The sequence below is a fragment of the Chiloscyllium punctatum genome, chromosome 4, assembly GCF_047496795.1.
Source record: "Chiloscyllium punctatum isolate Juve2018m chromosome 4, sChiPun1.3, whole genome shotgun sequence".
NCBI lineage: Eukaryota > Metazoa > Chordata > Chondrichthyes > Orectolobiformes > Hemiscylliidae > Chiloscyllium > Chiloscyllium punctatum.
This window is the reverse complement of record NC_092742.1, coordinates 11,939,546-11,962,206: the sequence shown is the minus strand read 5'-3', so window position 1 is coordinate 11,962,206 and position 22,661 is coordinate 11,939,546. Positions and strand designations below refer to the sequence as shown.

General features: G+C 41.2%; 1 protein-coding gene across 1 annotated transcript in view; it reads right to left on the bottom strand.

The window, feature by feature from the left end:
- Positions 1-22,661, bottom strand: part of ttc7b (tetratricopeptide repeat domain 7B) — a 350,185-nt gene that overhangs the window by 68,285 nt on the left and 259,239 nt on the right. The window contains exons 16-17 of the mRNA XM_072568076.1: positions 18,631-18,771; positions 1,460-1,662 (exon numbers count right to left, since the gene is read on the bottom strand). Coding sequence (XP_072424177.1) covers positions 1,460-1,662; positions 18,631-18,771 — 344 coding nt within the window. The remainder of the gene's footprint in view (positions 1-1,459; positions 1,663-18,630; positions 18,772-22,661) is intronic.

Sequence of the window (22,661 nt, the reverse complement as noted above, 5' to 3'; positions counted from 1 at the left end):
GGGCTACACCAAGAAACTATGGCATCAAGAGCAGGTCAGAGGCAAGAAATACGCAGCAAGTAATACTTCCCAAAGCCTGTCACCATCTACAAGGCACAAGTGTAATGGAATACTCCCCATTTGCTTGGATGAGTGCAGTTCCAACAACACTTAAGAAGCTTGACGCCATCCAGGACAAAACAGCCCACTTGATGGGCATCACATCTTCAAACATACACTTTCCTCCACCACCAATGCTCAGTAGCAGCAATGTGTACTAAATGTAAGTTGCAGTGCAGAAATTCTTAAAGATTCTTTAGACAGCACCTTCCAAATCCATGACTGCTTCCACCTAGAAGGATAAGTGTAGCAGATACATGATAACACCACCACCTTTCAGCTCTCCAAGCCATTCACCATCCTGCCTTGGAAATATACTGCCAACCCTCAATGTTGCTGGGGAAAACCGTGTAACTTCCTCCCCAATTCCCTCAGGAATAGGGAACCTAGAACAAGGTGACATGACTCTGGAATCCAATTAAGCCAATTCAAACTGTATAAAGAATTTGTTTTCTGGGTGCACTGAGTTTCAGAATATGAACGTACTATTTCAGCAGATCAGAGATTCAAATGGAAAGATTTCTTACCTAAATTTTCTCACATTTTCCTTTTACCAAAAACAAATCTCACAATTTTTCTCATTATGAAAATAATACTGCAGTTACAATAGTACCCAATGACAATGACAATGACTGTCAAATGACAACTCAATTATCAACTATCACACAGCCTTATTTATAACCAAAACAGTGGATTAGGTTTAATCTTTGAATCCGTTATAATTTGTTATAGACAGTTTGTTGGGTCACTTTGATAACCAGATATGTCAGTGTGGGCCTGGAGTCATATGCAGGCTGCACTGAGTAAGTAAGGCTGGTTTTGATCCAAAGAAAATTCAACACCATTCTTGTTTGACAGCAACTGGACAGGTTTGTCACTTCTGTTGATACCATATTTTATCTCCGGATTCTCAAACAGAATTCAATTCCCACAGTGGAGTAATTGAATCAGGCAGGATGTAATTTGGTGTCTTTTCCTTTTGAAACCATAGATTTTGTTGTTAACATGTACATATTGCTATTAAAATTTCTTGTGCACATTTACAACGGTAATTGCCAATGTACACTTGTCACAACGTAATCACATCTGTTCATTACTGATCGCTACAGACATAGCAATGTTTTCATTATAAAAGTGAATATAAAAGTTTACGATGAAGACATTGACAGGAATGTTAGTGATGCTGCTGATGGCACAACAAAACTGGATGGAAATAACATTACCAACACTTAAGCTGGGGATACAAAAATACTTTTTAATTGTATGATTATACATTACAACTAGGCAGAGACATTTTGGGTTTTAATTTTCAGGAAACGTTATCGGCTTCCAAAAACATCCACAAAAGAAATTCACTTACCAGTCTTTGCATTGTCTTGACATGAGTGGGACTGATCGACAAAGCCTCTTCATACCAGCGCTTAGCTTCATCAATATTCCCTCGGAGTTCTGCAACTTGACCACGCATGAACAATACATTGTGTGATGTGGGGAAAAGGTTAGCTGCCTCCAGGATGCATGCTGTGGCCTCTGTAGGCTTTCCCATTCCAATGTATACTTCAGCTGGAAAGTAAATTAAAATGGAGCTTAGTAACACTGCATATTCCCAATAATTTCCACACCTCTACTGGTAGGATCTGAGTTAAGGAACTGTGCAGATCCAATCCAATGCAGCTAGTTCACCAAGATTCTGAAGGAGCTTGACAGCAAAGATACTGAGTAATAGTTTCTCCAGGAAACCTAGAACATATGACACAGTTTCAGAAAAGGTAACAATCTTTAAAAACTGAAATGAGAAGAAATTTCTTCAATCAGAAGGCTGTGTATCTTTGGAATATTGTGAAAGCTCACTCAGGGAATCAAGGGATATAAGGACCGGTCAGCAAAGTGGAGGTGAGGCAGATCACCAGCCATGATTGCACTGAATGGTGGAGCAGCTTCAAGGGGTTGTATGGTCTTCACATGCCTCTATTTATTACTGAAGTTCTCAAAAGGGCATTACAGCTGGGCGTGAATGTTATCACATCAATCTCCACCCTAGTTAGCGACCAAGAATGAGAACCTTTGACAATCCAGTAGCATTTATGCAAACTGGACCAAGTAAATGCTGCCTACTTGAAAACGTTTAAGGGCATTTTGGCTAGAAATTAAGATAGTACAACACAACTCCAGAAATTGCACTTAACTATTAAAAAACCTGAAATTCCCATTATAAATCATATGAAAAAGGCAGACATTTGGTGTCTGAGAGACAACACTTAACACATAGACAAAGATACAGCGGAGACACCTAGAGCTTTTTAAAATCACAATTCATTTATTAAATACTGAAACAAATAACACACACTTATAACTACTACTGATATCTCAATCACCTGTCTTTCACTACCGTGATGTCTATAACTAAACCCAAATGTTATTACCCAGGAGATTTCTTCAAGTTTTTTATTCACAAGTCTCTGTGCCAACTGCATGACTTACTTGGAATTATACACACATATGACCAATTCTGAACTTATTGTCCAAATGCATTCCTTCTTTGGACTTATCTGTGCACGTGAACAATCCAAAATGTTTTATCCAAATGTATACATTGTCTGATAGAGCCAGCAGCTCCTGGTTTCCTGCAGTTTTAACTCTTAGCAAATCTAATTGACTCAGCATACTTCTATTCATATAACAGCCCACCGTTAGGCTGCTTACCAGTTCCTGTATTCTTCAGTTTTATCAAACATTGGTCACTTTATTATTACTGCTATTACTTCAACTCAATATCACATTCAGTATCGTCCTGAACTTTTCTTTGCTAAGGCTGATTCTGCAACCTTACCTGGTAGCTCATTACAGATCACTCTGAATGGAAACAGTTTCTTGCAAATGTTCTGATTGACAAACTAATGTTCCAATTCACCTTCATGTAGCAAATTATTAAGACAGGATTAATGTTAACCATTAGCCAAGTAATACTTCCTAGACTTTCCTGGAACAGCCTCTTCGTCTTCATCCCCTCTACTCTGGATTAACCTTCTGTGCAGCTTTTTCCATGCAATTATGCTCCTTTTAAAGTTTGATGACCACCAGAGAGAGTTGTCTGCCTAATCATTGATTATGTTAGTAAAAGGCCTTGACACAACTTTGGGGGATTAACACCCCACTGCTCTGTCTATGCAACTCAACGTATCTTCAACGCGTTCAAAATATTTATCAACATCACTAATTGTTCAAGTAATTCAACTAAAAAATCTGTTTTCAACAGAACAGTTTAGTGCAAAAATGGTTTAGAGTGATTGGTCACAATCTGTGGCTAATTGGCTGGCCTTCACTCAACAGATTATTGAAAGAGAAAGTGAGGACAGCAGATGCTGGAGATCAGAGCTGAAAAATGTGTTGCTGGAAAAGCGCAGCAGGTCAGGCAGCATTGAAGGAGCAGGAGAATCGACATTTCGGGCATAAGCCCTTCTTCAGGAATGAGGACGGTGTGCCAAGCAGGCTAAGATAAAGGGTAGGGAGGAGGGGCATTGGGAATGCGATAGGTGAAAGGAGGTTAAGGTGAGGGTGATAGGCTGGAGAGGTTGGGAAGAAGATTGCAGGTCAAGAAGGCGGTGCTGAGTCCGAGGGTTAGGACTGAGAAAAGGTGGGGGAGGGGAAATGAGGAAGCTGGAGAAATCTGCATTCATCCCTTGTGGTTGGAGGGTTCCTAGGTGGAAGATGAGGCGCTCTTCCTCCAGATGTCACTTGCCATGGTCTGACGATGGAGGCGGCCAAGGACCTGCATGTCCTTGGCGGAATGGAAGGGGGAGTTAAAGTGTTCAGCCACGGGGCGATTGGGTTGGTTGATGCGGGTGTCCCAGAGGAAAGATTATTGAAAGAGAGTCAACATCTTCCATCAACAAGTTTGAGGGAACTATGTTTGGTGGAAATATAATCCAGCAACTGCGGTAACATGACAACTTCAGCATTGTGTCTGGCTCAAAAAGGATAGTGTCATTGCTTCTGGAGGGAATTTCAGCAGTTTTGTTCTGATGGTGTTTTGTTTTCACTTCTCAACATTCTGATGTTACATGCACTTTTAGAATTACTGCACCATAATGTTCAAAAACACCATTCACTTTAAAAGAAAATGTTATGCTAGAAAATGTTACAGCTTCCTTTACAGGTAAAGAAAGAATCCAAATCTTGATTTCAGAAGTAGGGATGGTTTACTGCAGTTATGCAGGGCCTCGCATGGCACCAACCTGTAACAAGGCATGCCTGAGGTTTGGTTCTCCACACTACTGAGTTAGCTGAGAACTCACAGGGTTACGATAATTGGCTGCACGGGACCCAGGCTAAGAGGCAGAATTAGAACTGGAAAGAAGTGGGTTCCTGCTCCTGATCAATACACAGACACTCTTGTGGGAAACTGCACTCGCCTATGGATTTTGATTGCACAATTCTCGTCTTGAGTTTGACAAAGTCACACAAATGCAGTAGTCATCACCACAGAGCAGGAGACGCTGTCGTGAGCTGTGACATCACACTGGAATTACAGCTCACTCTGTAAAACTATAGATACAAGTACTGGAGCCATAGCCCATCCTGGAAAAGATCAGTCCTTGCCTGTGGAACCACTGCCTACTCTGGGGAAAAAAGCGCTGGTTCTCGGTGTGGTACACAGCCCAGCCTGAAAGTGTCAGCAATACCAGGAAAAAAAACAAGAACAAAAACTGCTGGGGAAACTCAACAGGTCTGGCAGCATCTGTGGAAAGAAAGCAGAGCCAACATTTTGATTCTAGTGACTCTTCTTTGGAACTGAAAGCAGCCAGGAAAAGGTTGGCAAATTATGCAATTGTACTAGCCTCCAACACTTCCTCTAGGAGCTCATTCCATACACATTCCACCCTCTGCATGAAAAAGTTGCCCCGTAGGTCTTTTTTATATATTTCCCCTCTCACCCTAAACCTATGCCCTCTAATTCTGATTTCCCCCACCCCAGGGAAAAGACGCCATCTATTTACCCTATCCATGCCTCTCATGATTTTATAAACCTCTATAAGGTCACCCCTCAGACTCCGACGCTCCAGGGAAAACAGCTCTAGCCTATTCAATCTCTCCCTATAGCTCAAATCCTCCAACCCTGGCAATATCCTTATAAATCTTTTCTGAACCCTGTAACTGAATAGGAAGGGTATGGAGGGATATGGGCTGGGTGCTGGCAGGTGGGAGAAGATTGGATTGGGATATCTGGTCGGCATGGACGGGTTGGAGCAAAGGGCCTGTTTCCGTGCTGTACATCTCTATGACTCTATGACTATGCGAAAGACTGGGCTGGGAGTAAACAATAGGTGAACATGAAGCCCAAAGGGAGAGAACAACAGTTGGGCAGACAAGGAATGGATAACGTTGAGCTGGGGAGAATGAAATGTTGCTAATAGGGTCCATTAATGGGTGAAAACGGGTTGGTTCGATGAGAGCAGTCCATTTGACGAAAAGGACTGCTGTGTGGGGTTGAGGGTAAGAACATGGGAGAAGGTTCTCAGGCCCTAAAATTATAGAATTTATTATGGAATCCTGAAGGTTGCAGGGTCCCTGAGCAGAAAATGAAATGGTGTTCAGGGAACATGGCAGTGTGTTGAAGTGACAGACGTTCGGGATCTTGAAAGCGGTCATCCAGTCTGCATTTCATTCGCCGAATGTATAGGAGACAACATTGTGAGCAGCAAATACAATAGACTAGATTGAGCGAAGTGCAGGTAAATTGCTGCTTCACCTGGAAAGTGCGCGTGGACCCTTGGATACTGAGGAGAGAGGAATTAACCATTAGGGGTTACATTTTCTGCAACTGCATGGGAAGGTGCCATGGGGCTTTTGGGGCTTGTTAGGACTGGACTAAGTTGTCCTGGAGGGGATGCTCACTGTGGAAGGCTGATACGGGTGGAGAATATGTAATGGGTGGTGGCTTCCTGCTGGAGGTGGCAGAAACAGCAGCTAATGTGGATGCTGGTGGGATGGTAAATGAGGACCAGGGGACTTTTTTAAAATATATAAACAGGATAAAAAGAAGCCCAGGATCAAGGGTCCAGCACAAAAAGAGTGGCATCACAGCTAAAACACAAGTTCATTGGTTGATGATTGCTACTAGTTTGACTATCTCTTATTGGTTACCTTCAGGTTGAAGGTAAATAGGGGAAATATTTACAGGCTACAAACTAAACCATTGGTAGGAAATGTTGAAAAATCAAATTAAGAACTAAGTAATTAAAATAGTGATTTGAGCAAAGTGACAGATCATAACTGTATGATGGGGGAGCTGGTGGACCCCATTATGGTTTGCAGTGACCACATCTGTAGCAAGTGCTGGGTGCGCAAGGAACTCCAGCTCCTGGGGTGGGAGAGCTGCCTGGACACGGTGTTTCAGGAGGCAGTTATATCCTTTTGATTGAATTCGAGGTAGTCAATCTATGTTCAGGGACAGGAGGGTGTGACTACCAGCAATACAGGTAGAAGGATCCAGGAGGTAGTGCTGAAGGAGCCTCAGTCCTTGAGCTTGTCTAACAGGTTTGAAATTCTTGCCCCCCCGTTGTGGGTGATAGTGGGAGGCTGTAGGGAGGAGCAGCAAATTGACCATGGCTCAGGGAGCTACTGAACAGCACAGAGAAAAGGGAAATGCAGTTGTAATCGGGGTTAGTACAGTCAGGGGAATACATATGGTTTCTCTGTTGCCAGCATCGCGGGTCCTGAAGGCTGTGTTGCCTGCCTGGTGCCCAGGTTCAAAATATTTCATCTGGGCTGCAAAGGAACTTGGGAGAGGGAGAGAAAAGATCCAGTTGTTGTGGTCCATGTAGGTACCAGTGATATAGGTAGAGAGAGGTTCTGCTGAATGAATATAAGCAGCTTGGGGATAAACTAAAGAGCAGAATCAGAAAAGTAATTACCTCCGGATTACCACCTGAACCACAAGCAAACTGGCACTGACTCAACAAGATTAAAGAGGTGGTTCAAAGATTGGTATTGGAGAAATAGGCTTGAATTCATGGGACATTGGCACGATTACTGGGAAACAAGGGAGCTGTTCCAACGGGATGGGCACCACCTGAATCATGCTGGGACCGGAGGGCTGTGGATAGGCCTTTAAACTAAACAGTGAGGGGATGGGGTTCAGTTGCTTGGAAAATAATGGAAAACGTTAAAGGAGGGGGGACCAAATAAAAGTTATTACAGTATCCAGAACAAGTAATTGGAGAGACACTATGGAAAGGGTCAGGAACCTAACTTCAGGCACAGCAGAAAAAGGAACAACTATGGGAACAGGGCAGTCAATGCCGTACTGAGGGTGTTGTACTTAAATGCACGCAGTTAATGAAAAAAGATAAATGAGCATGTAGCACAGATTGGAATTGGCAGGTACAATGTCGCATGCATCAGAGAGATCTGGCTGCAAGGGGATCAGGACTGGGAACCAAACATCCTGGGATACACATCCTATCAGAAGAACAGGCAGATGGGCAGATTACCTTGTTAGGAAGAAATGGAATTAAATCAATAGCAGTAAGGCCTAGAATCTGTGTGGGGAGAGCTGAGGAATGTCAAAGGAAAAAAGACCCAGATGGAAGCTGTCTACAGGCCTCCTAACAGTAATCAGCATATGGGGAAGAAAATAAATCAGGAGATAGAAATGACATGTAAGGAAGGCACTATAACAATAATCATGGGGGCTTCAATATCCAGGTGAACTGGGAAAAATCAGCTAGGTAGCGGATCCCAAGAAAAGGTGGGATGAGGTGGTTTCTTTGAAGCAGCCGTGAACAGGTAATTCTGGATTTGGTGATGCGTGATGAGGCAGACCTGATTAGGGAGCTGAAGGTGATGGAACCCCTAGGGGCAGTGAGCAGAATATAACAGAATTCACCCTGTAGTTTGAGGGGGAGAAGCTGGAATCAGAAGTACCTGTATTAGAATTGAGTAAAGTTAACTACAAAGACATGAGGGAGGAGTTGGCCAGAATTGATTGTAAGGGGAGCCTGGTGGGGGAGATGGTGGAGCCGCAATAGCAGGGGTTTCTGAGGGTAATTCAGGAGACACAGCAGAAATTCATTCCAAGGAAGAAGAGACGTACTCAGGGGAGGATGAGGCAACCATGGCTCATAAAGGAAGTCAGGGAAAGCATAAAAGCAAGAAAAACAACATACAATGTGGAAATTAGTCCGGAAGCCAGAGGTTTGGGAAGCTTTTAAACACTAGTATAGCGGATAGCCATAAAAGTGACAATGGGAGAGATGATGCAATAAGACAGCTAGCTAAAAAATATAAAGAAGACTGCAATAGTTTTTTTTATATCTAAAAGGTAAGAGAGACACAAGAGTAGACATTGGACATCTGGAAAATGAGGTTGGAGAAGTAGTAACAGGGAAAAAAAGAAATGGTGGAGGAACTGAATAGATACTTTGCATCAGTTTTCAGCATGGAAGACACTAGCAGCATACCAGAACTTCGAGAGAGTTAGGGGGCAGAGCTGCATGTAGTTGCCACCATGAAGGAAAAGGTACAGAGGAAGCTGAAAGATCTGAAGGTGGATAAACCACTCGGCCTAGATGGACTACTCCCCAGAGCTCTGTGGAAACTGTGAAGGCATTGATGGTGGTTTTTCAGGAGTCAGTGGAGTCAACGAGGCTTGTCATATGAGTGTTTGAGGCTTCTGGGTTTCTACCTAATATAGTTGAGAAGAATGAGGGGTGATCTGATTGAAACTTGCAGAATACTGAGAAGCCTGGATAGGGTGGACATGAAGAAGATATTTCCACTAGTAAGAGAGCAAGGACCCAGGGGCACAGACTCAGAGTGAAGGGTTGACATTTTAGAACTAAGATGAGGAGGAATGTTTTTAGTCAGACAGAGGTGAATCTGTGGAACTCAAAGCTGCAGAGGGCTGTTGAGACCGAGTCATTGAGAACATTTAAGATACAGCTAGATTGGCTGTTGATGGGTAAAGGATGAAGCATTATGGGAAGGAGAATACAGTTGAGAAACATACAAGCCATGATAGACTGACAGAGCAGACTTGATGGCTGAATGGTCTACTTCTGCTCAAATATTTTATGGTCTATAGGTATTGAGAGAGAGAAAGGGTGAGAGCAGAAGTGCAGGAAATGGTTGAACATGACTGAGGACCCTGTGAACCATGATTTTGGGGAATCCAAGGTTGAGGAAAGAGATGGATATTTCTGAGGAAGGTAGGATAATTAAAAACTGATACAATGGAGATGGAGAAACTGAGAGAATGGAATGGAGTCTTTACAGGAAGTGGGGTGTGACTATGTATGATCCTGGTAGCTCTGGGAGTCAGTGGTTTTGTAATGCATGTAGTGCAGTGGCCAGCCTAACTTGGAAATGGAAACAGAGATGTCAAGGAAGGGAAGGGAGGAGATACAGATGGAAAAGCACAGCAGGTCAGGCAGCATCTGAGGAGCAGGAGAATTGACATTTTGGGCATAAGTATGCCTGAAATGTGGATTCTCCTGTTCCTTGGATGCTGCCTGACCCACTGTGCTTTTCCAGCACCACACTGTTGGCTGATCTCCAGCATCTGCAGTCCTCACATTCTCTCGGAGATACAGATGGACCAGGTGAAGGTGAAAGAAGAGTGGAAACTCAAAATGAAATTGATAAACCTTTCCAATTCCAGACGAGAGGGGGATCTAGCACCGATGATGTCACCCATGCACTGAAGAAGAGTTGTGGGTGGGTCCCAAGTAAGACTGAAACAAGGAATGTTCTATGTACTCTACAAAGAGGCAGGCATAACTGAGGTCCATGTGGGTATCCAGGGCCACATCTTTGACCTGAAGGAAGTGAGAGGAGATAAAGAGCAGTTGCTCAAAATGAGCATGAGCTTGACCAGATGGAGGATGCAAATGGTTCAGGTCTTTTTTCCAGGAAGAATTGAACAGCCCTGAGGCCATCCTGATGTAGGATGGACGTGTAAAAGGATTGCATGTCCATGGTGAAGAGGAGGCGGTTGGAGCTCGTGAACTGAAATTCTGAAACTGACATGAAGCATCAGAAGAATCGTGGATGTAAGTGGGGAGGGACTGAACAAGGGGAGAAAAAATTTGAGTTGTGGTAGGAACTGTGGGGCAGGAGCAGGCAGAAACGAGAACTTCTGCCACGGTAGTTTTGTTGTTGGTTTGGGACAGTAGCCACACTGTGGAATCACAATCTCAAGGTGAGTATGCTGATTAGATTTACCTGGTTGATTTGTATGCTGATTTTATGGATAGAATTGCAAAAGCATTACCAAATGCAAATGGCTGGTGAAACATTTGATAGCTGGTATGATCATGGGAAATGGTACTTCCGAGAAGACACTGTGATGAGACAGGTGGACCATGAAGGGCTTTTTTATCCTTGTAAATTGCACTGTAAGAGTGTTCAATTACGTGATATCCAGCTTGCTTTTAAATGGATTGTAAGAAGAAGAGAAGACTGAGAAGCAAAGAGTTTTATGCCTTTGAGATCTAGGGAAAGAATGAGTTGGAGTAAAAGATAATTATTTCCACAGTAAAGCCAATAACAATGCTCCCTTGTGATCATCCCAATTTTAGTACAGCCCTTATATCTCCTATTCCTGTGCCTGAATTATGTGCTAGGCTCGATCCATTATTTTTTAAAAAATCTAATTTGACCTTTATGGCAGCTTCAGCTGCCTGGATCCTAAGTTCTGGAAATGCATGTCTCTCCGTGTCTTTTACTTTCTTTAAGATCTTCCTTAATATCCTGAATTAAGCTTCTGTTCTACTATGCCACTATATGGCTCAGTATCAAATTTTGTTCAACTGCATTCCTGAGGCGCACTTTGGAATGGTTTACATAAAGTGCTGAAAAAATACACGAGATTGTTGTCTTTTGGCAACACCATTAGCAGATCATTTCAGTTTATATGCTGTACTATAAGATCACATTGGAGCAGAATTTAGCCATTCAGCCAATCGAGGCTTCTCTACCATTCAAAAATGGCAAATTTTGTTTTCAAACCATTCTCCTGTCTTCTTCCCCTTACACATCCAGCTCTGTCTTAAATGCCCTCAAAGACTTGGCCTCTGCAGCAATGAATTCCACAGATTACCCACCCTGTGGCTGACAAAATTCTTCACCTCAATTTTCAACTGTTGGTCCTTCACTCCGAGGCTGTGCCCCTGGGTCTTAGTCTCTCCTACTCGTTGAAACATCTTCTCAGAGTCCACTCTGCCCAGGCTTCTCAGTATTCGGTAAGATCTCCCCATCCTTCTAAACTTCACCCAGAGGCCTCAACCATGCCTCATATGACAAAGCCCTTCATTTCCAGGATCATTCTTGTGAACCTCCTCTGGACCCCCTCCAAGGTTGGCATACCCCTCCTTAGGTATAGGGCCCAAAATGCTCACAACATTTCAAATGCTGTCTGATCAGAGCCTTATCCTGCCTCAGCAGTACATCTCTGCTCTTAAATTCTAGACCTCTCAAAATGAATCTTCACTATTGTACAAGGCTGTTGCACTATCTGTCTGATTTCAAATGCTGCATGAACTATGTTAAACTTCTAAAATCAAAACTAAAAACATTCTGCTTGCTACTGCTGATACTAACTCACTCTCCATGGCGCTCCAATCAGCTTGAATACATGAAGACTGGATGGTATAGGTAATAGGTAAAGTCACCATACTCCTACCAGTCTATGTTGCTCTCTTAGAGAGACAACTAGTGGTGGTTTAACCTGAGGGTCACCATGCCTCAGATAAGGGGAGGTGTTGAGAAGGAGAGTGGTAACTTCAGCTGTTGGTTAGTTCAGCTGGCTGGATGGCTGGTTGGAATGCATTGTGTCGGCAAAAGTATAGGTTCAATTCATGCCGGGTAGGAGATGGCATTAGATGGAATTGTAATTCTGACAGACACAAAGTCAGAATTGAAAGAGTGCTGATATCATGAAAGGCTGTAGGAGATTATACATAGACAAGGGGGTGAGACCACCGAGGGATTTAGACATACAACTTGGCTTATTTCCCAATAAATACCTCCTTTCCAGATTTGTTCTGTATTTCAATCATAGAATTATGACTCACTGAAATATGCATCCACAATGGGATGGAAGAAAGTGCTTTTGGTTAATATTTAAATGCTTCATGATGAATACGTCATCTTATTACAGTGACACATACAGGAAACTAAAATCTCGGTGAGTTGGGAGCTGCCAGAGTTTCACAGAAATCATCTACATGGAAGCTGATCAGAAGGTGTTTACTTCCTCCGTATGTTCAAACTGATTATTTAACTTTCTCAGAGCTGGATATCTTTTGGCAATACAAGTATTCCATTCGACAAGTACATTTTAAAAGATATTTTGTTTGAGAGTTTTGTCTTTGCACCTTTCCAGAGTAAGGAAGTGAATTTAAGATGAGATCCCCACTGCCATAACTATTCTAAACCTACCTGGTTTAACATTTAAACAAAGCCTGGCTGTTAACTGTCAATTAGCGTTAACCTGTGAAGACCCCCTTAGCAATGCCTTTATCAGTCAGAATCTATTTGTCAGGAGAAAATGAGGACTGCAAATGCTGGAGATTAGAATTGAGAGTGTGGTGATGGAAAAGCACAGCAGGTCAGGCAGCATCCAAGAAGCAGGAGATTTGACGTTTCGAAACATCCATTTTCCTGCTCCTCGGATGCTGCCTGACCAGCTGTGCTTTTCCAGCACCACACTCTCGACTCAGAATCTATTTGTCAACCAATCAGCACTCTCATTCAGCATCAATGTTGATTTTCCCCTTCAATTTGTACTCTTGTGAAATTAGTGTCTTTTTACAGCAATGATCACATTTTAAAATGGAAAACAAGTGGGAGATATTGGCAGACTATTAATGTCACTGGACAAGTAATCCAGAGTAATCTAAGGATACTGGTTCAAATCTCATCATTATATCTGGCAGAATTTCCATTCAATTAATAATGAATTTAAATTCAATTAATAAAACTTGAATTCAAAGTTACAGTCTCATCAGTGATGACTATAATGTTATCATTGATCACAGTGAAAACCTATCTGATTTAGGTATGTTATTTAAGGAAGGAAATCTGCCATCCTTACATGATTTGACCTACATGAACTCCAGATTTACAGCATTGTTAACTCTCAACTGCCCTCAATAAAGCCTAGCTCGCCACTCGGTTCAAGGGAAATTATTGTACATACTTGTGTAATATCTTCGAGGAGAAAGTGAGGACTGCAGATGCTGGAGATCAGAGCTAAAAATGTGTTGCTGGAAAAGCGCAGCAGGTCAGGCAGCATCCAAGGAACAGGAGAATCGACGTTTCGGGCATAAGCCCTTCTTCAGGAATGAGGAAAGTGTGTCCAGCAGGCTAAGATAAAAGGTAGGGAGGAGGGACTTGGGGGAGGGGCGTTGGGAATGCGATAGGTGGAGGGAGGTCAAGGTGAGGGTGATAGGCCGGAGTGGGGGTGGGGGCGGAGAGGTCAGGAAGAAGATTGCAGGTTAGGAAGGCGGTGCTGAGTTCGAGGGATTTGACTGAGACGAGGTGGGGGGAGGGGAAATGAGGAAACTGGAGAAATCGGAGTTCATCCCTTGTGGGTGGAGGGTTCCCAGGCGAAAGATGAGGTGCTCTTCCTCCAACCGTCGTCGTGTTGCCATGGTCTGGCGATGGACACCCGGACCAACCAATCCAATCACCCCGTAGCCCAAAACTTCAACTCCCCCTCCCACTCCACCAAGGACATGCAGGTTCTTGGACTCCTCCATCGCCAGACCAACCACAAGGTCTCAGTCAAATCCCTCGAACTCAGCACCGCCTTCCTAACTTGCAATCTTCTTCCTGACCTCTCCGGCCTATCACCCTCACCTTGACCTCCCTCAGCCTATCGCATTCCCAACACCCCTCCCCCAAGTCCCTCCTCCCTACCTTTTATCTTAGCCTGCTGGACACACTTTCCTCATTCCTGAAGAAGGGCTCATGCCCGAAACATCAATTCTCCTATTCCTTGGATGCTGCCTGACCTGCTGCGCTTTTCCAGCAACACATTTTCAGCTCATACTTGTGTGATATTTAATCTCCCTAAAAGTTGATCCTCTATTTCTGGCTACGAAAATCTGGAATTTTCCATATATTTCATGTAAAGGTTGACCCTAGTTCTTCACAGATAACATTTCTGAGTCAGTGTGCCGGCTGTCCCTCATCCCGGACTTTCCAGTCTGCTGGTCATCCTGCTCCACTGCAGGTCTTCCAGTCCACTGACCATCGCACTCCACTCCGGGTTTTAGAACTACCGTAATTCTTTTTTTCTTTATTTTATTTGTTCAGAGATCAATTGAGCTGCTGCTAATGATATGGCATGAATTTTAGCCACTTAAAAGTAGCATCCATGCAATAGTTGACCCCATAAATTTAACCTTGAAAGGTACTCAAAAAATTTGACTATTACTTGAGTATATGTGGTAGAAATATATGCAACAAATGCTTATTTTGGCAGTGACAACCACATCCAACAAATAATTTTTTTTAAATCTAAAAGATCCAACAAGAGCCTTGGCTGACTAACATTAAATTTGAAATGGTGTTTGCACCACAATAGGTACAGAATTAAATAGCTTTTCAGGCTATTTTGTGGAATTGAAGTCCACATTTGTCTTCTTGTTTGCAAAATAAAAGTCGATGGATCTCAATCTCAAAATCTTCAAATGTTTCCAGCATCTGATGTCTTTGTCAGGACAATGTTCCATATATATAATATCTTGCTTGCATAAACAACTTAATTCCTAAATGAATTAGTGCTAATTTTAAGATTTCACCCTCTTGTTCTGAATTTCCCCAGTGACTGCGCTTCATCCAACTTATCGGTCTCTTTTATCATTTTAAATCTTGATTTAAATGAAGTCTGTTGCTGAAAATATCCAGTTCAATATTAGATTCTGCACGTCCATACAAGACAGTTTGAGCTATACAACTCTACAGCATAACCTATTGATTTAAAGGAATGAGTTGAAGATATCTCAAAAGAAGAGCATTCCACCACTTGGAGGAACTAATTGTGGTTTATCATGTACCTTAACCAACAGGTTTACATCTAGCCAATAAATTATTTTTGGTATGCAATCACAGCTGTTTTACAGACCAACAATTTGCACTCTGCAAGGTCTCACAAACAGCAAATATCTACAAGAGCAAAAGACCACATCCTCTGGAAATTTGAAATGAAGGCAGAAAGTGATGGACTCAGTCAGACTCTGTGAAGCAGAGTCAATATTTCTGATTCAAAATCTTACTTGAGAACTTCATAAACCATATCCAGACATTTTTTCTATTTATTTTCTACCAATTACGTGACTGTTAGTTAAAGATCAGTGACAGAAACATCGATTTCTAAATCAAAAAGAAATAATTTGTCGCAATTTCAGATCAACAAATTGAAACCTGTAATAATCAAAAAAAGAACCTCAGCAAACATTCCAGAGTTTACTCTTGCAAAAACTGCTTCTCTTTCGCATTTATTTCTTTAGTATAGAATGATACTGTGGTGGGATTTGAACCTTGTCCCCAGAACATTACTAGGGTTCTCTGGATTAGTAGCAACAATATCACTACAGCAACAAGTTCTCCACTAAGAGGATAACATGCAATGCGTAAAATAAATATAGTCTAATAGCCATTACAGACACATGGCTGGAGAATCACATGGATTAGGACCTGAATCTTGAAGGGTACAGAACATTTAGGAATGCCAGGAAAGTAGAAAATTTGAAGCATGGCTCTGTTAATCCAAGACAAGGGAGACTTTACGTTCAAGTAACCAAGGTGTGAAGGTATTTGGGTCAACACAAAAAGAGATGTGGAAGAGATGTACAGGCCTCCTCATGAAACCACCCAGTAAGGGAAGGAAGAAAGAGAGCTTATCAGAAAAGCACAGCATATTCTGGAGCTAAGTTAGCAGGTTATGCATGCAATGAGATAGTTAATTAATGAGCTTATGTTGAAGGAACTCCTGGGTAGCAGCGACCATAATGTGATTGAAGTTTACATTCAGTGAGTTTAAAGGAAAGAGAATTGGGTCCAATATAAAATATAAAAGTGCATGAAAGCAGAATTATCTATAGTGAATTGGAAAATTAGGTTAAAGGAAAAGGTAACAGAGATGCAGTGGTAGAGAGTGAAGGGGATATTTCAGAATACACAGAACAGACATATTCCAATAAGTTAAAATCTATTCCAAGGCACATACCCATGATCTCGTTAAGTACAGATATTCAAGATATTATCAAGCTTAAAGGAAAAACATATACTGTGCAAGGACAGATGGCAGGTCATAAAATTCAGTTGAATATAAAATTAGCAAAGAATGACCAAAAAATTAAAAGGGAAAAATAGAGTATGACAAAGCTACCCAGACATATAAAAATAGATAGTAAGAGTTCTGTAAACATTTAAAGAAAAATGAAGTTAATAATGTTAGCATTAGTCCTATAGAAAGTGAGACTGGAAAATTAATGGAAAACAAGTAAACTGAACTGAACAAACATTGTGCATTATTCTTTACTGTTGAGTATACAAGTAACATTCCAAAGTAATAATTAATCAGGAAATAGAAGGCAGGGAAGAACTCAAGAAAATTATAATCACCAGAGGAATGCTACTGAATAAATTGTTGGAGCTGTGGGGCAGATAAGTGGCAAGTGGTCTGGTTGGACTTCATCTTGGGGTCTTGAAAGAAATGGCTAGTGTGATAGTTGGAGCATTAGTTTTAACATTCCCAAACTCCTCTGATTCAGGGATAGTCCAGTTAGATTGGAAGATAGATAAAACTCTACTTAAAAAGGGAGGCAGACAAAAAGAAAACTATAGGTCAGTTAATTTAACATTTATCATAGTGTTAGAAGTTATGATAAAAGTTATAGCAGGGCATTAAATAATCAGACAGAATCAACATGATCTTTAGAAAGGGAAATCATGTTTGACCAATGTGTTGGAGCTCTTTAATGTGGCGGAGCTCTTTAATGTGGCACATATGGTTTGGATGAAGGGGAACCTGTATATATATTCTGTACCTACATTTCTTGAAGGCTTTTGATAAGATATGACATCAAAGATCATTACAGAAAGCAAAAGGTCATGGTGCAGGGGGTAGCATATTGATTGGCTAACAGGAAGAAGATAGGAGGTGTAACTGGGCCTTTTTCAGGTTGACAAGATACAATAAGTGGTGTGTCACACGGACTGGTATTGGGACCTCAACAGCTCCCATGGTGATATGTTCCTTATCAAGCAAAGTCTTGATTTGAAAATTTTCATCCTCATCTCTGTCAGCCCCAAAAACCTTTGAGATCACCATGCTCCTCTAATTCTGGTCTCTTTTGTTTTGTCAACTCTAAGTGCTCCACCTTTATCTGCCTAGGGCCTAAGCTCTACAATAGGCTTTCTCTACCTCACTTTCCTCCTTTAAAGCCCAAGTATTTGACCAAGCATTTAATCATCTAGTCTTCTATCTCTTATGGGGCTAAGTGTCTTAATTTGCTTTATAGTGCTCCTATGAAGCACCTTGGGCATTTTATTACATTAAAATATATTTTAAAGAAGCATTGTTCTACACCAGATTTGCCCAAACTAATCCAAATTTACATCCCTCCATGATCATGTTCAACCTATCTCTGGAACTTTCACCAACCCTACAATGCCAAAATCACCCACAGAATTCCTCTCAAACAAGCCTCTTGTGCAGCCATGACATATCATTAGTGGACTTTCAGCTTCTTAGTTCTCCCACTGTTAACTTCCTTTTCTAATCTTGTGTCTCTCCATCTCTGTCTCTCTGTCTCTCTCTCACACACATTAAGCCTCTCCTTAAAGTCTCTCTCTCTTTAACCAAAGCTTTTGATCTGCTTGCCAACTATTTTATTTGGCTTAATTTCTATTTTTCCTTATGGATTTACGAAACAACTCGAGAAGTTTACCTCAAGAATTTAAGAAATAGAAACATAATAGACTATATAGCCTGATGAACATGCTCTACTATTCAATGTGATAATAGCTGACCCCGGCCTCAATTTCACTTGCCCACCTGCTTCCCATATCACTCAAAATCCCCTGAAAGTGCACAAATCTGCCTGTATTTACCCCTGAAGCATCTACCTGAGTGACAGAATTCCAAAGGTGCACAACTCTTTGAGTGAAGTAATTTTTCCTCTTCTCAGTCTTAATTGATTGGTGCCTTATCCTGAGACACTGCCTTCATGTTTTAGATTCCTTAATTAGTGCAACTTGAACTTTCATTTACATAATGCTTTTTCATGCTACTTTGCAACACATTGCTCAGTGCTAGTATTCGTCAAATCACATACTTTCCAACTTACCATGAAGATACACCAACAATGTTGGAGAATTTTGCAGAAAATGCTCAGATATTTTGAAAGCAATGCATGTATTGGGAATTTGCTTTGCTTATTTTTAACTTCACTTTCATTTTACAATTGAATATAAAAAAGAAATCAAAAGAGTGGTGCAGAATCACTGCATGTTAACCTGCATGCAACCAAATCTGGGCCAGAGTCATCCAAGGGTGCATTGGTCCCTGCCTTGGCATACTGCTCTGCAAGGATGAAGCCACCTCAGATAGTGCTTGCTCCACTCTTGAGGCTGCGATCGACGTGGCATGCACTGAACCTGCAGGGGTGCAAGATAGAGGACCATTAATGTGTGACATCAGGCTAAAGCTTTACAAGGACTCTATACAAATGCAGAACTAATGAGACATTACAGTACTTCACATCATCAGACTCAACAACCACACACTGAAGCAGCACTTCACTTGTCAATCTAAACTGTCCTTTCTGATATTTGGGGTTACATACATGAAAATCTGCCTCTTTAGACTGGGTTTTAACCTAGCCTCAAAATTCAAATGTGGCTCATTGTCAAATTTGATAATGTTTCTGTGAAGGGCCTCAGAACGTTTCGCTTCAACAAACATGTTATACGCATGCAGGATGCTGTTGTTTAATCAGAATTTTATTTTCAGTATTGCATTTTGGCTGAAACTGCAATGAGCAAGAGACTAAAATACTTTAGAGTTTTATTTTTATTAGTGGTCTGGAAGAATACTAGTTAAATCATATTAATCGGATATATGATTTAACAATTAAATTGCAAATGGAAATAAACAAATTGCGGGATTTGCAAGTGAATGTAACTAAAAATAAATAGGTTACCCTTTACTTCTCCAACAGGATGAGATTAATTGTTGATTCCTGATGATTTATAACCTATTAAAGATTTGATTTTAGCTAAAGCCTTTGATAGGATCACAGTGAAAGTAAACTGCAGTTGAACCCAGCAATCCTAACTCGATTTATTTTTGGCTAATTTCTCATTTGGTTAACAGTCCCATGGTGATGCTGCCTACAGTGTCTGTGTATATCCTGTACAGTTTGCAGTTTTACTCCAAATACTCGTTTAGCCCGATGAAAACTGTTGGTGCTGAGTTCTGCTGCTATCTCCACACCTTTCTCAAATACAAACTTTTTCAATGAATTTGCTTTTATAATGTTGGTAAAGCTTAAAACTTACTTATATTGGATTGCCTTTAAATTAGGACTTCACTAGTATCACAAAACATTAGCTTGCACTTATATTGGCTCAAACTGTGCAAATATAATTCCTTGAAACAATCTCACATCCAAACCCAAATATATAAGTCACTCAAAGCTGACATTAGTCTGTAAATTGGCTTTACTTTATACATTGCTCACTTCCATGATGAACAGAGGCATCAATGTGCTTGCTTCAGAACATATCTGTCATTTCAGAGGATACACAGTCTTCCCATCCTCTCACAGGGAGAATGATGCAGCAAGTTGCCAATGAATGGAGTAGAAGGGACGTGAATTAGTAGTTCCAGCAGCATAATATATAATTTTCCCCACAGTGATGCCCTCCTGGAGGGCAGACATGTCTGCAGTTGTTGGCCCATCAACTAGATCAAAAGACATGTAGAGGGCTTATCCAAAAGAAAACCGTATGTCTTTTGTCCAGGAAATATAGCCTGTTTAGAATCAGATTTTCCAAAAAACCATATATTGCAATAGGTAAAATATTCTAAATACTTTTAAGCAGGGAATCATAGCCAGTATATATTCAAGCGGACCTTGGGTGAACAGCTATTGAGTCAAAATAGAAACATGACTCCATTTTTCCTTGATTTGATGATATTGTAAAATAGCTGACGGTGAGTCAGCAGTCTTTTACATTTCAGCTGATCATTGGAGACAATGGAAATTAAAATGGGGAGAGACACAAACTAAGCTGCTGGCTGACGATCATCCAAAGGTTAGAATTACCCTACTTGGGTTTAACCCATGCAGCCAGTTATGAGCAGCTGCTTTATTGATGGAATTGCCTGGTTGCCAGTTATCCAGGAGCTATCTTTTATACGACCCTCTCTTCACTGACCAATGCCACAAAGGGGTCATGTCAAACAGATGAGTGTTGAGTTCTAATAAGGACCTTTCAATTCGAACCATTAACCTTTCTCTTACAATTGTGGGTTGCCATGATGTCTAGCATTTTGTCTATTTGTTTTGAGTGTATGGTTCTTTTGCTGTTCAATATGATGTGAAACCTACAAGTTTAATATAAACCTTTTTAAAAGGTGCTACTAATTTTAAGTCTCAAGGTATGAGGTTTGCTTTAAACCAAGAGCAAAATCTAAAGATTAATCAGAAGCTATTCAGTTAAAAACAGGGAGCATCTCATGTTAAATATCACTAAGAAAATGTGTTTTAAAATGATTGAAAATATCAATGACTTGTTAGACTCACATGACTGACACAAAGGGCCTGATCCATGTTGTTATGACTCTATTATAGATTTTATATGTCATGTGTTTTCTAATACCTTAGTCAATTGACTAAGTTACTCTGGTTATATTGCCCTGCTTGCCTGGATTAACAGTTCAATCAATAAAACATTTAACTGCACTAACCTCTATTGATCGAGATCTGAATCCTGATATGAGAGAGATATGACTCATGCAAAATAAATAGACTTTAGAGTCGGACAGGCACAGAGAGACAAACAAAGCGGCTGTATGCAAATCAGCAGCAGCCCAGCAATACTAAACAACCGCATGATATCAGCCTCTGAGCACATGCAGGGTGGGAGGGAGAGCGGGAAGAGGAGTACAGACTGTATCGCAGCATGATACGGGCAAGAGTTGCTGTATTTCACAGATTTAAGTCAAAAATATTGGCCAAGTGCATTCAGATCTCATGATAATCCAGGGCCTGAGGAGGCAGTGCACGGGATGGGGACAAACAGCCGCAGCCTTGGCTCGTAGCACTAGAACACGCTACTGCTGATGGAGAGTTAGCGTTCACATTCGAAAGTGGACGATAACGTGACTGAATCAAACCACCAGTAGGGCTGTAAATGAACTCTTACTTACTAACTGAAAAAAGGGAGAAAAAACCATGAAAGTAAGCATCTGGAGGATTGCCTTCAAACAATAAATCAAACCAGTAATTAAAATCTCATTAAAACCTCTCACAAGTAGAATTATGATTACTTTCAATACTTTTTAAGTGTTGCTGATCCATTCTTGAGTGCACGTTAAACCTCTGAGTAATAATTGGTTCAGGGAAGGAATGGACTGGATTACAGCCTATTTAGAGCAAGTCAGTGGCAGATTTAGAGAAGGATGAATCTCCATTTCTATTGAAGGCACTAAATGGTGCTGAGATATGGTCCTGCAGCCCTCCAACATCTTGCTCAAATGATTGTCCTTCATGCTTAATGAAAGCCATCATGTTGTTTCATTGCAGGGAACACTAGAGTTAAATTGGGATATGCCCTCACCTGACAGCCACACATACTTTATTTTAAAACAGGAAAGAGACCAAGAACAGGACACTGACCCATTTATAGCCCAGGCTGGACTCTCTGATCGTAGCATACTCACTGCTTCCTTGTTGAGGGCAGTTCATGGGACATTCCTAGCTGGCACAACTATAGTTAATCAGTGCACTTATGGACATTGGTAAGCTCTTAGGACTGAAAACCCTTCCTATTTTTGCAAAAATGCACATGCTAACAAGTGCTATTGATTAATGTGGCTGGGCCACCTTCTCTAAACTGTAGATAAAACAGGGCATTTGAAAGCCTTTTCAAAATAAATAGGTGCATTCTGACCTTATTATTGATCCACATCATTGAGTTAAATGCATGAATTATGAAATACTACCTGATAACATGTAGCAGTTTGTCAATATAATTTTCAATGTAGATACAGGTTATTAAAGGCTTTTGTGATGCAGTGGTAATGTTCCTATTTTTGAGCCGAGAGGCTGGGTACAAGGCACTGCTGTTCCAGAGATGGACAATAAGAAGATAGACTCTTGTGGTGCTGTGGTAGTGTCCCTAACTCTGAGCCAAGAGGCCTAAATTCAAATCCCACCTGCTCTTCAGCTGTGAAGTAACAGCTCTAAACTGGTCGTTACTTCAAAGTGTCATGGATGCTGGGGCACTAAATTTAAGGAGTTACACAGATTCTCACTTGG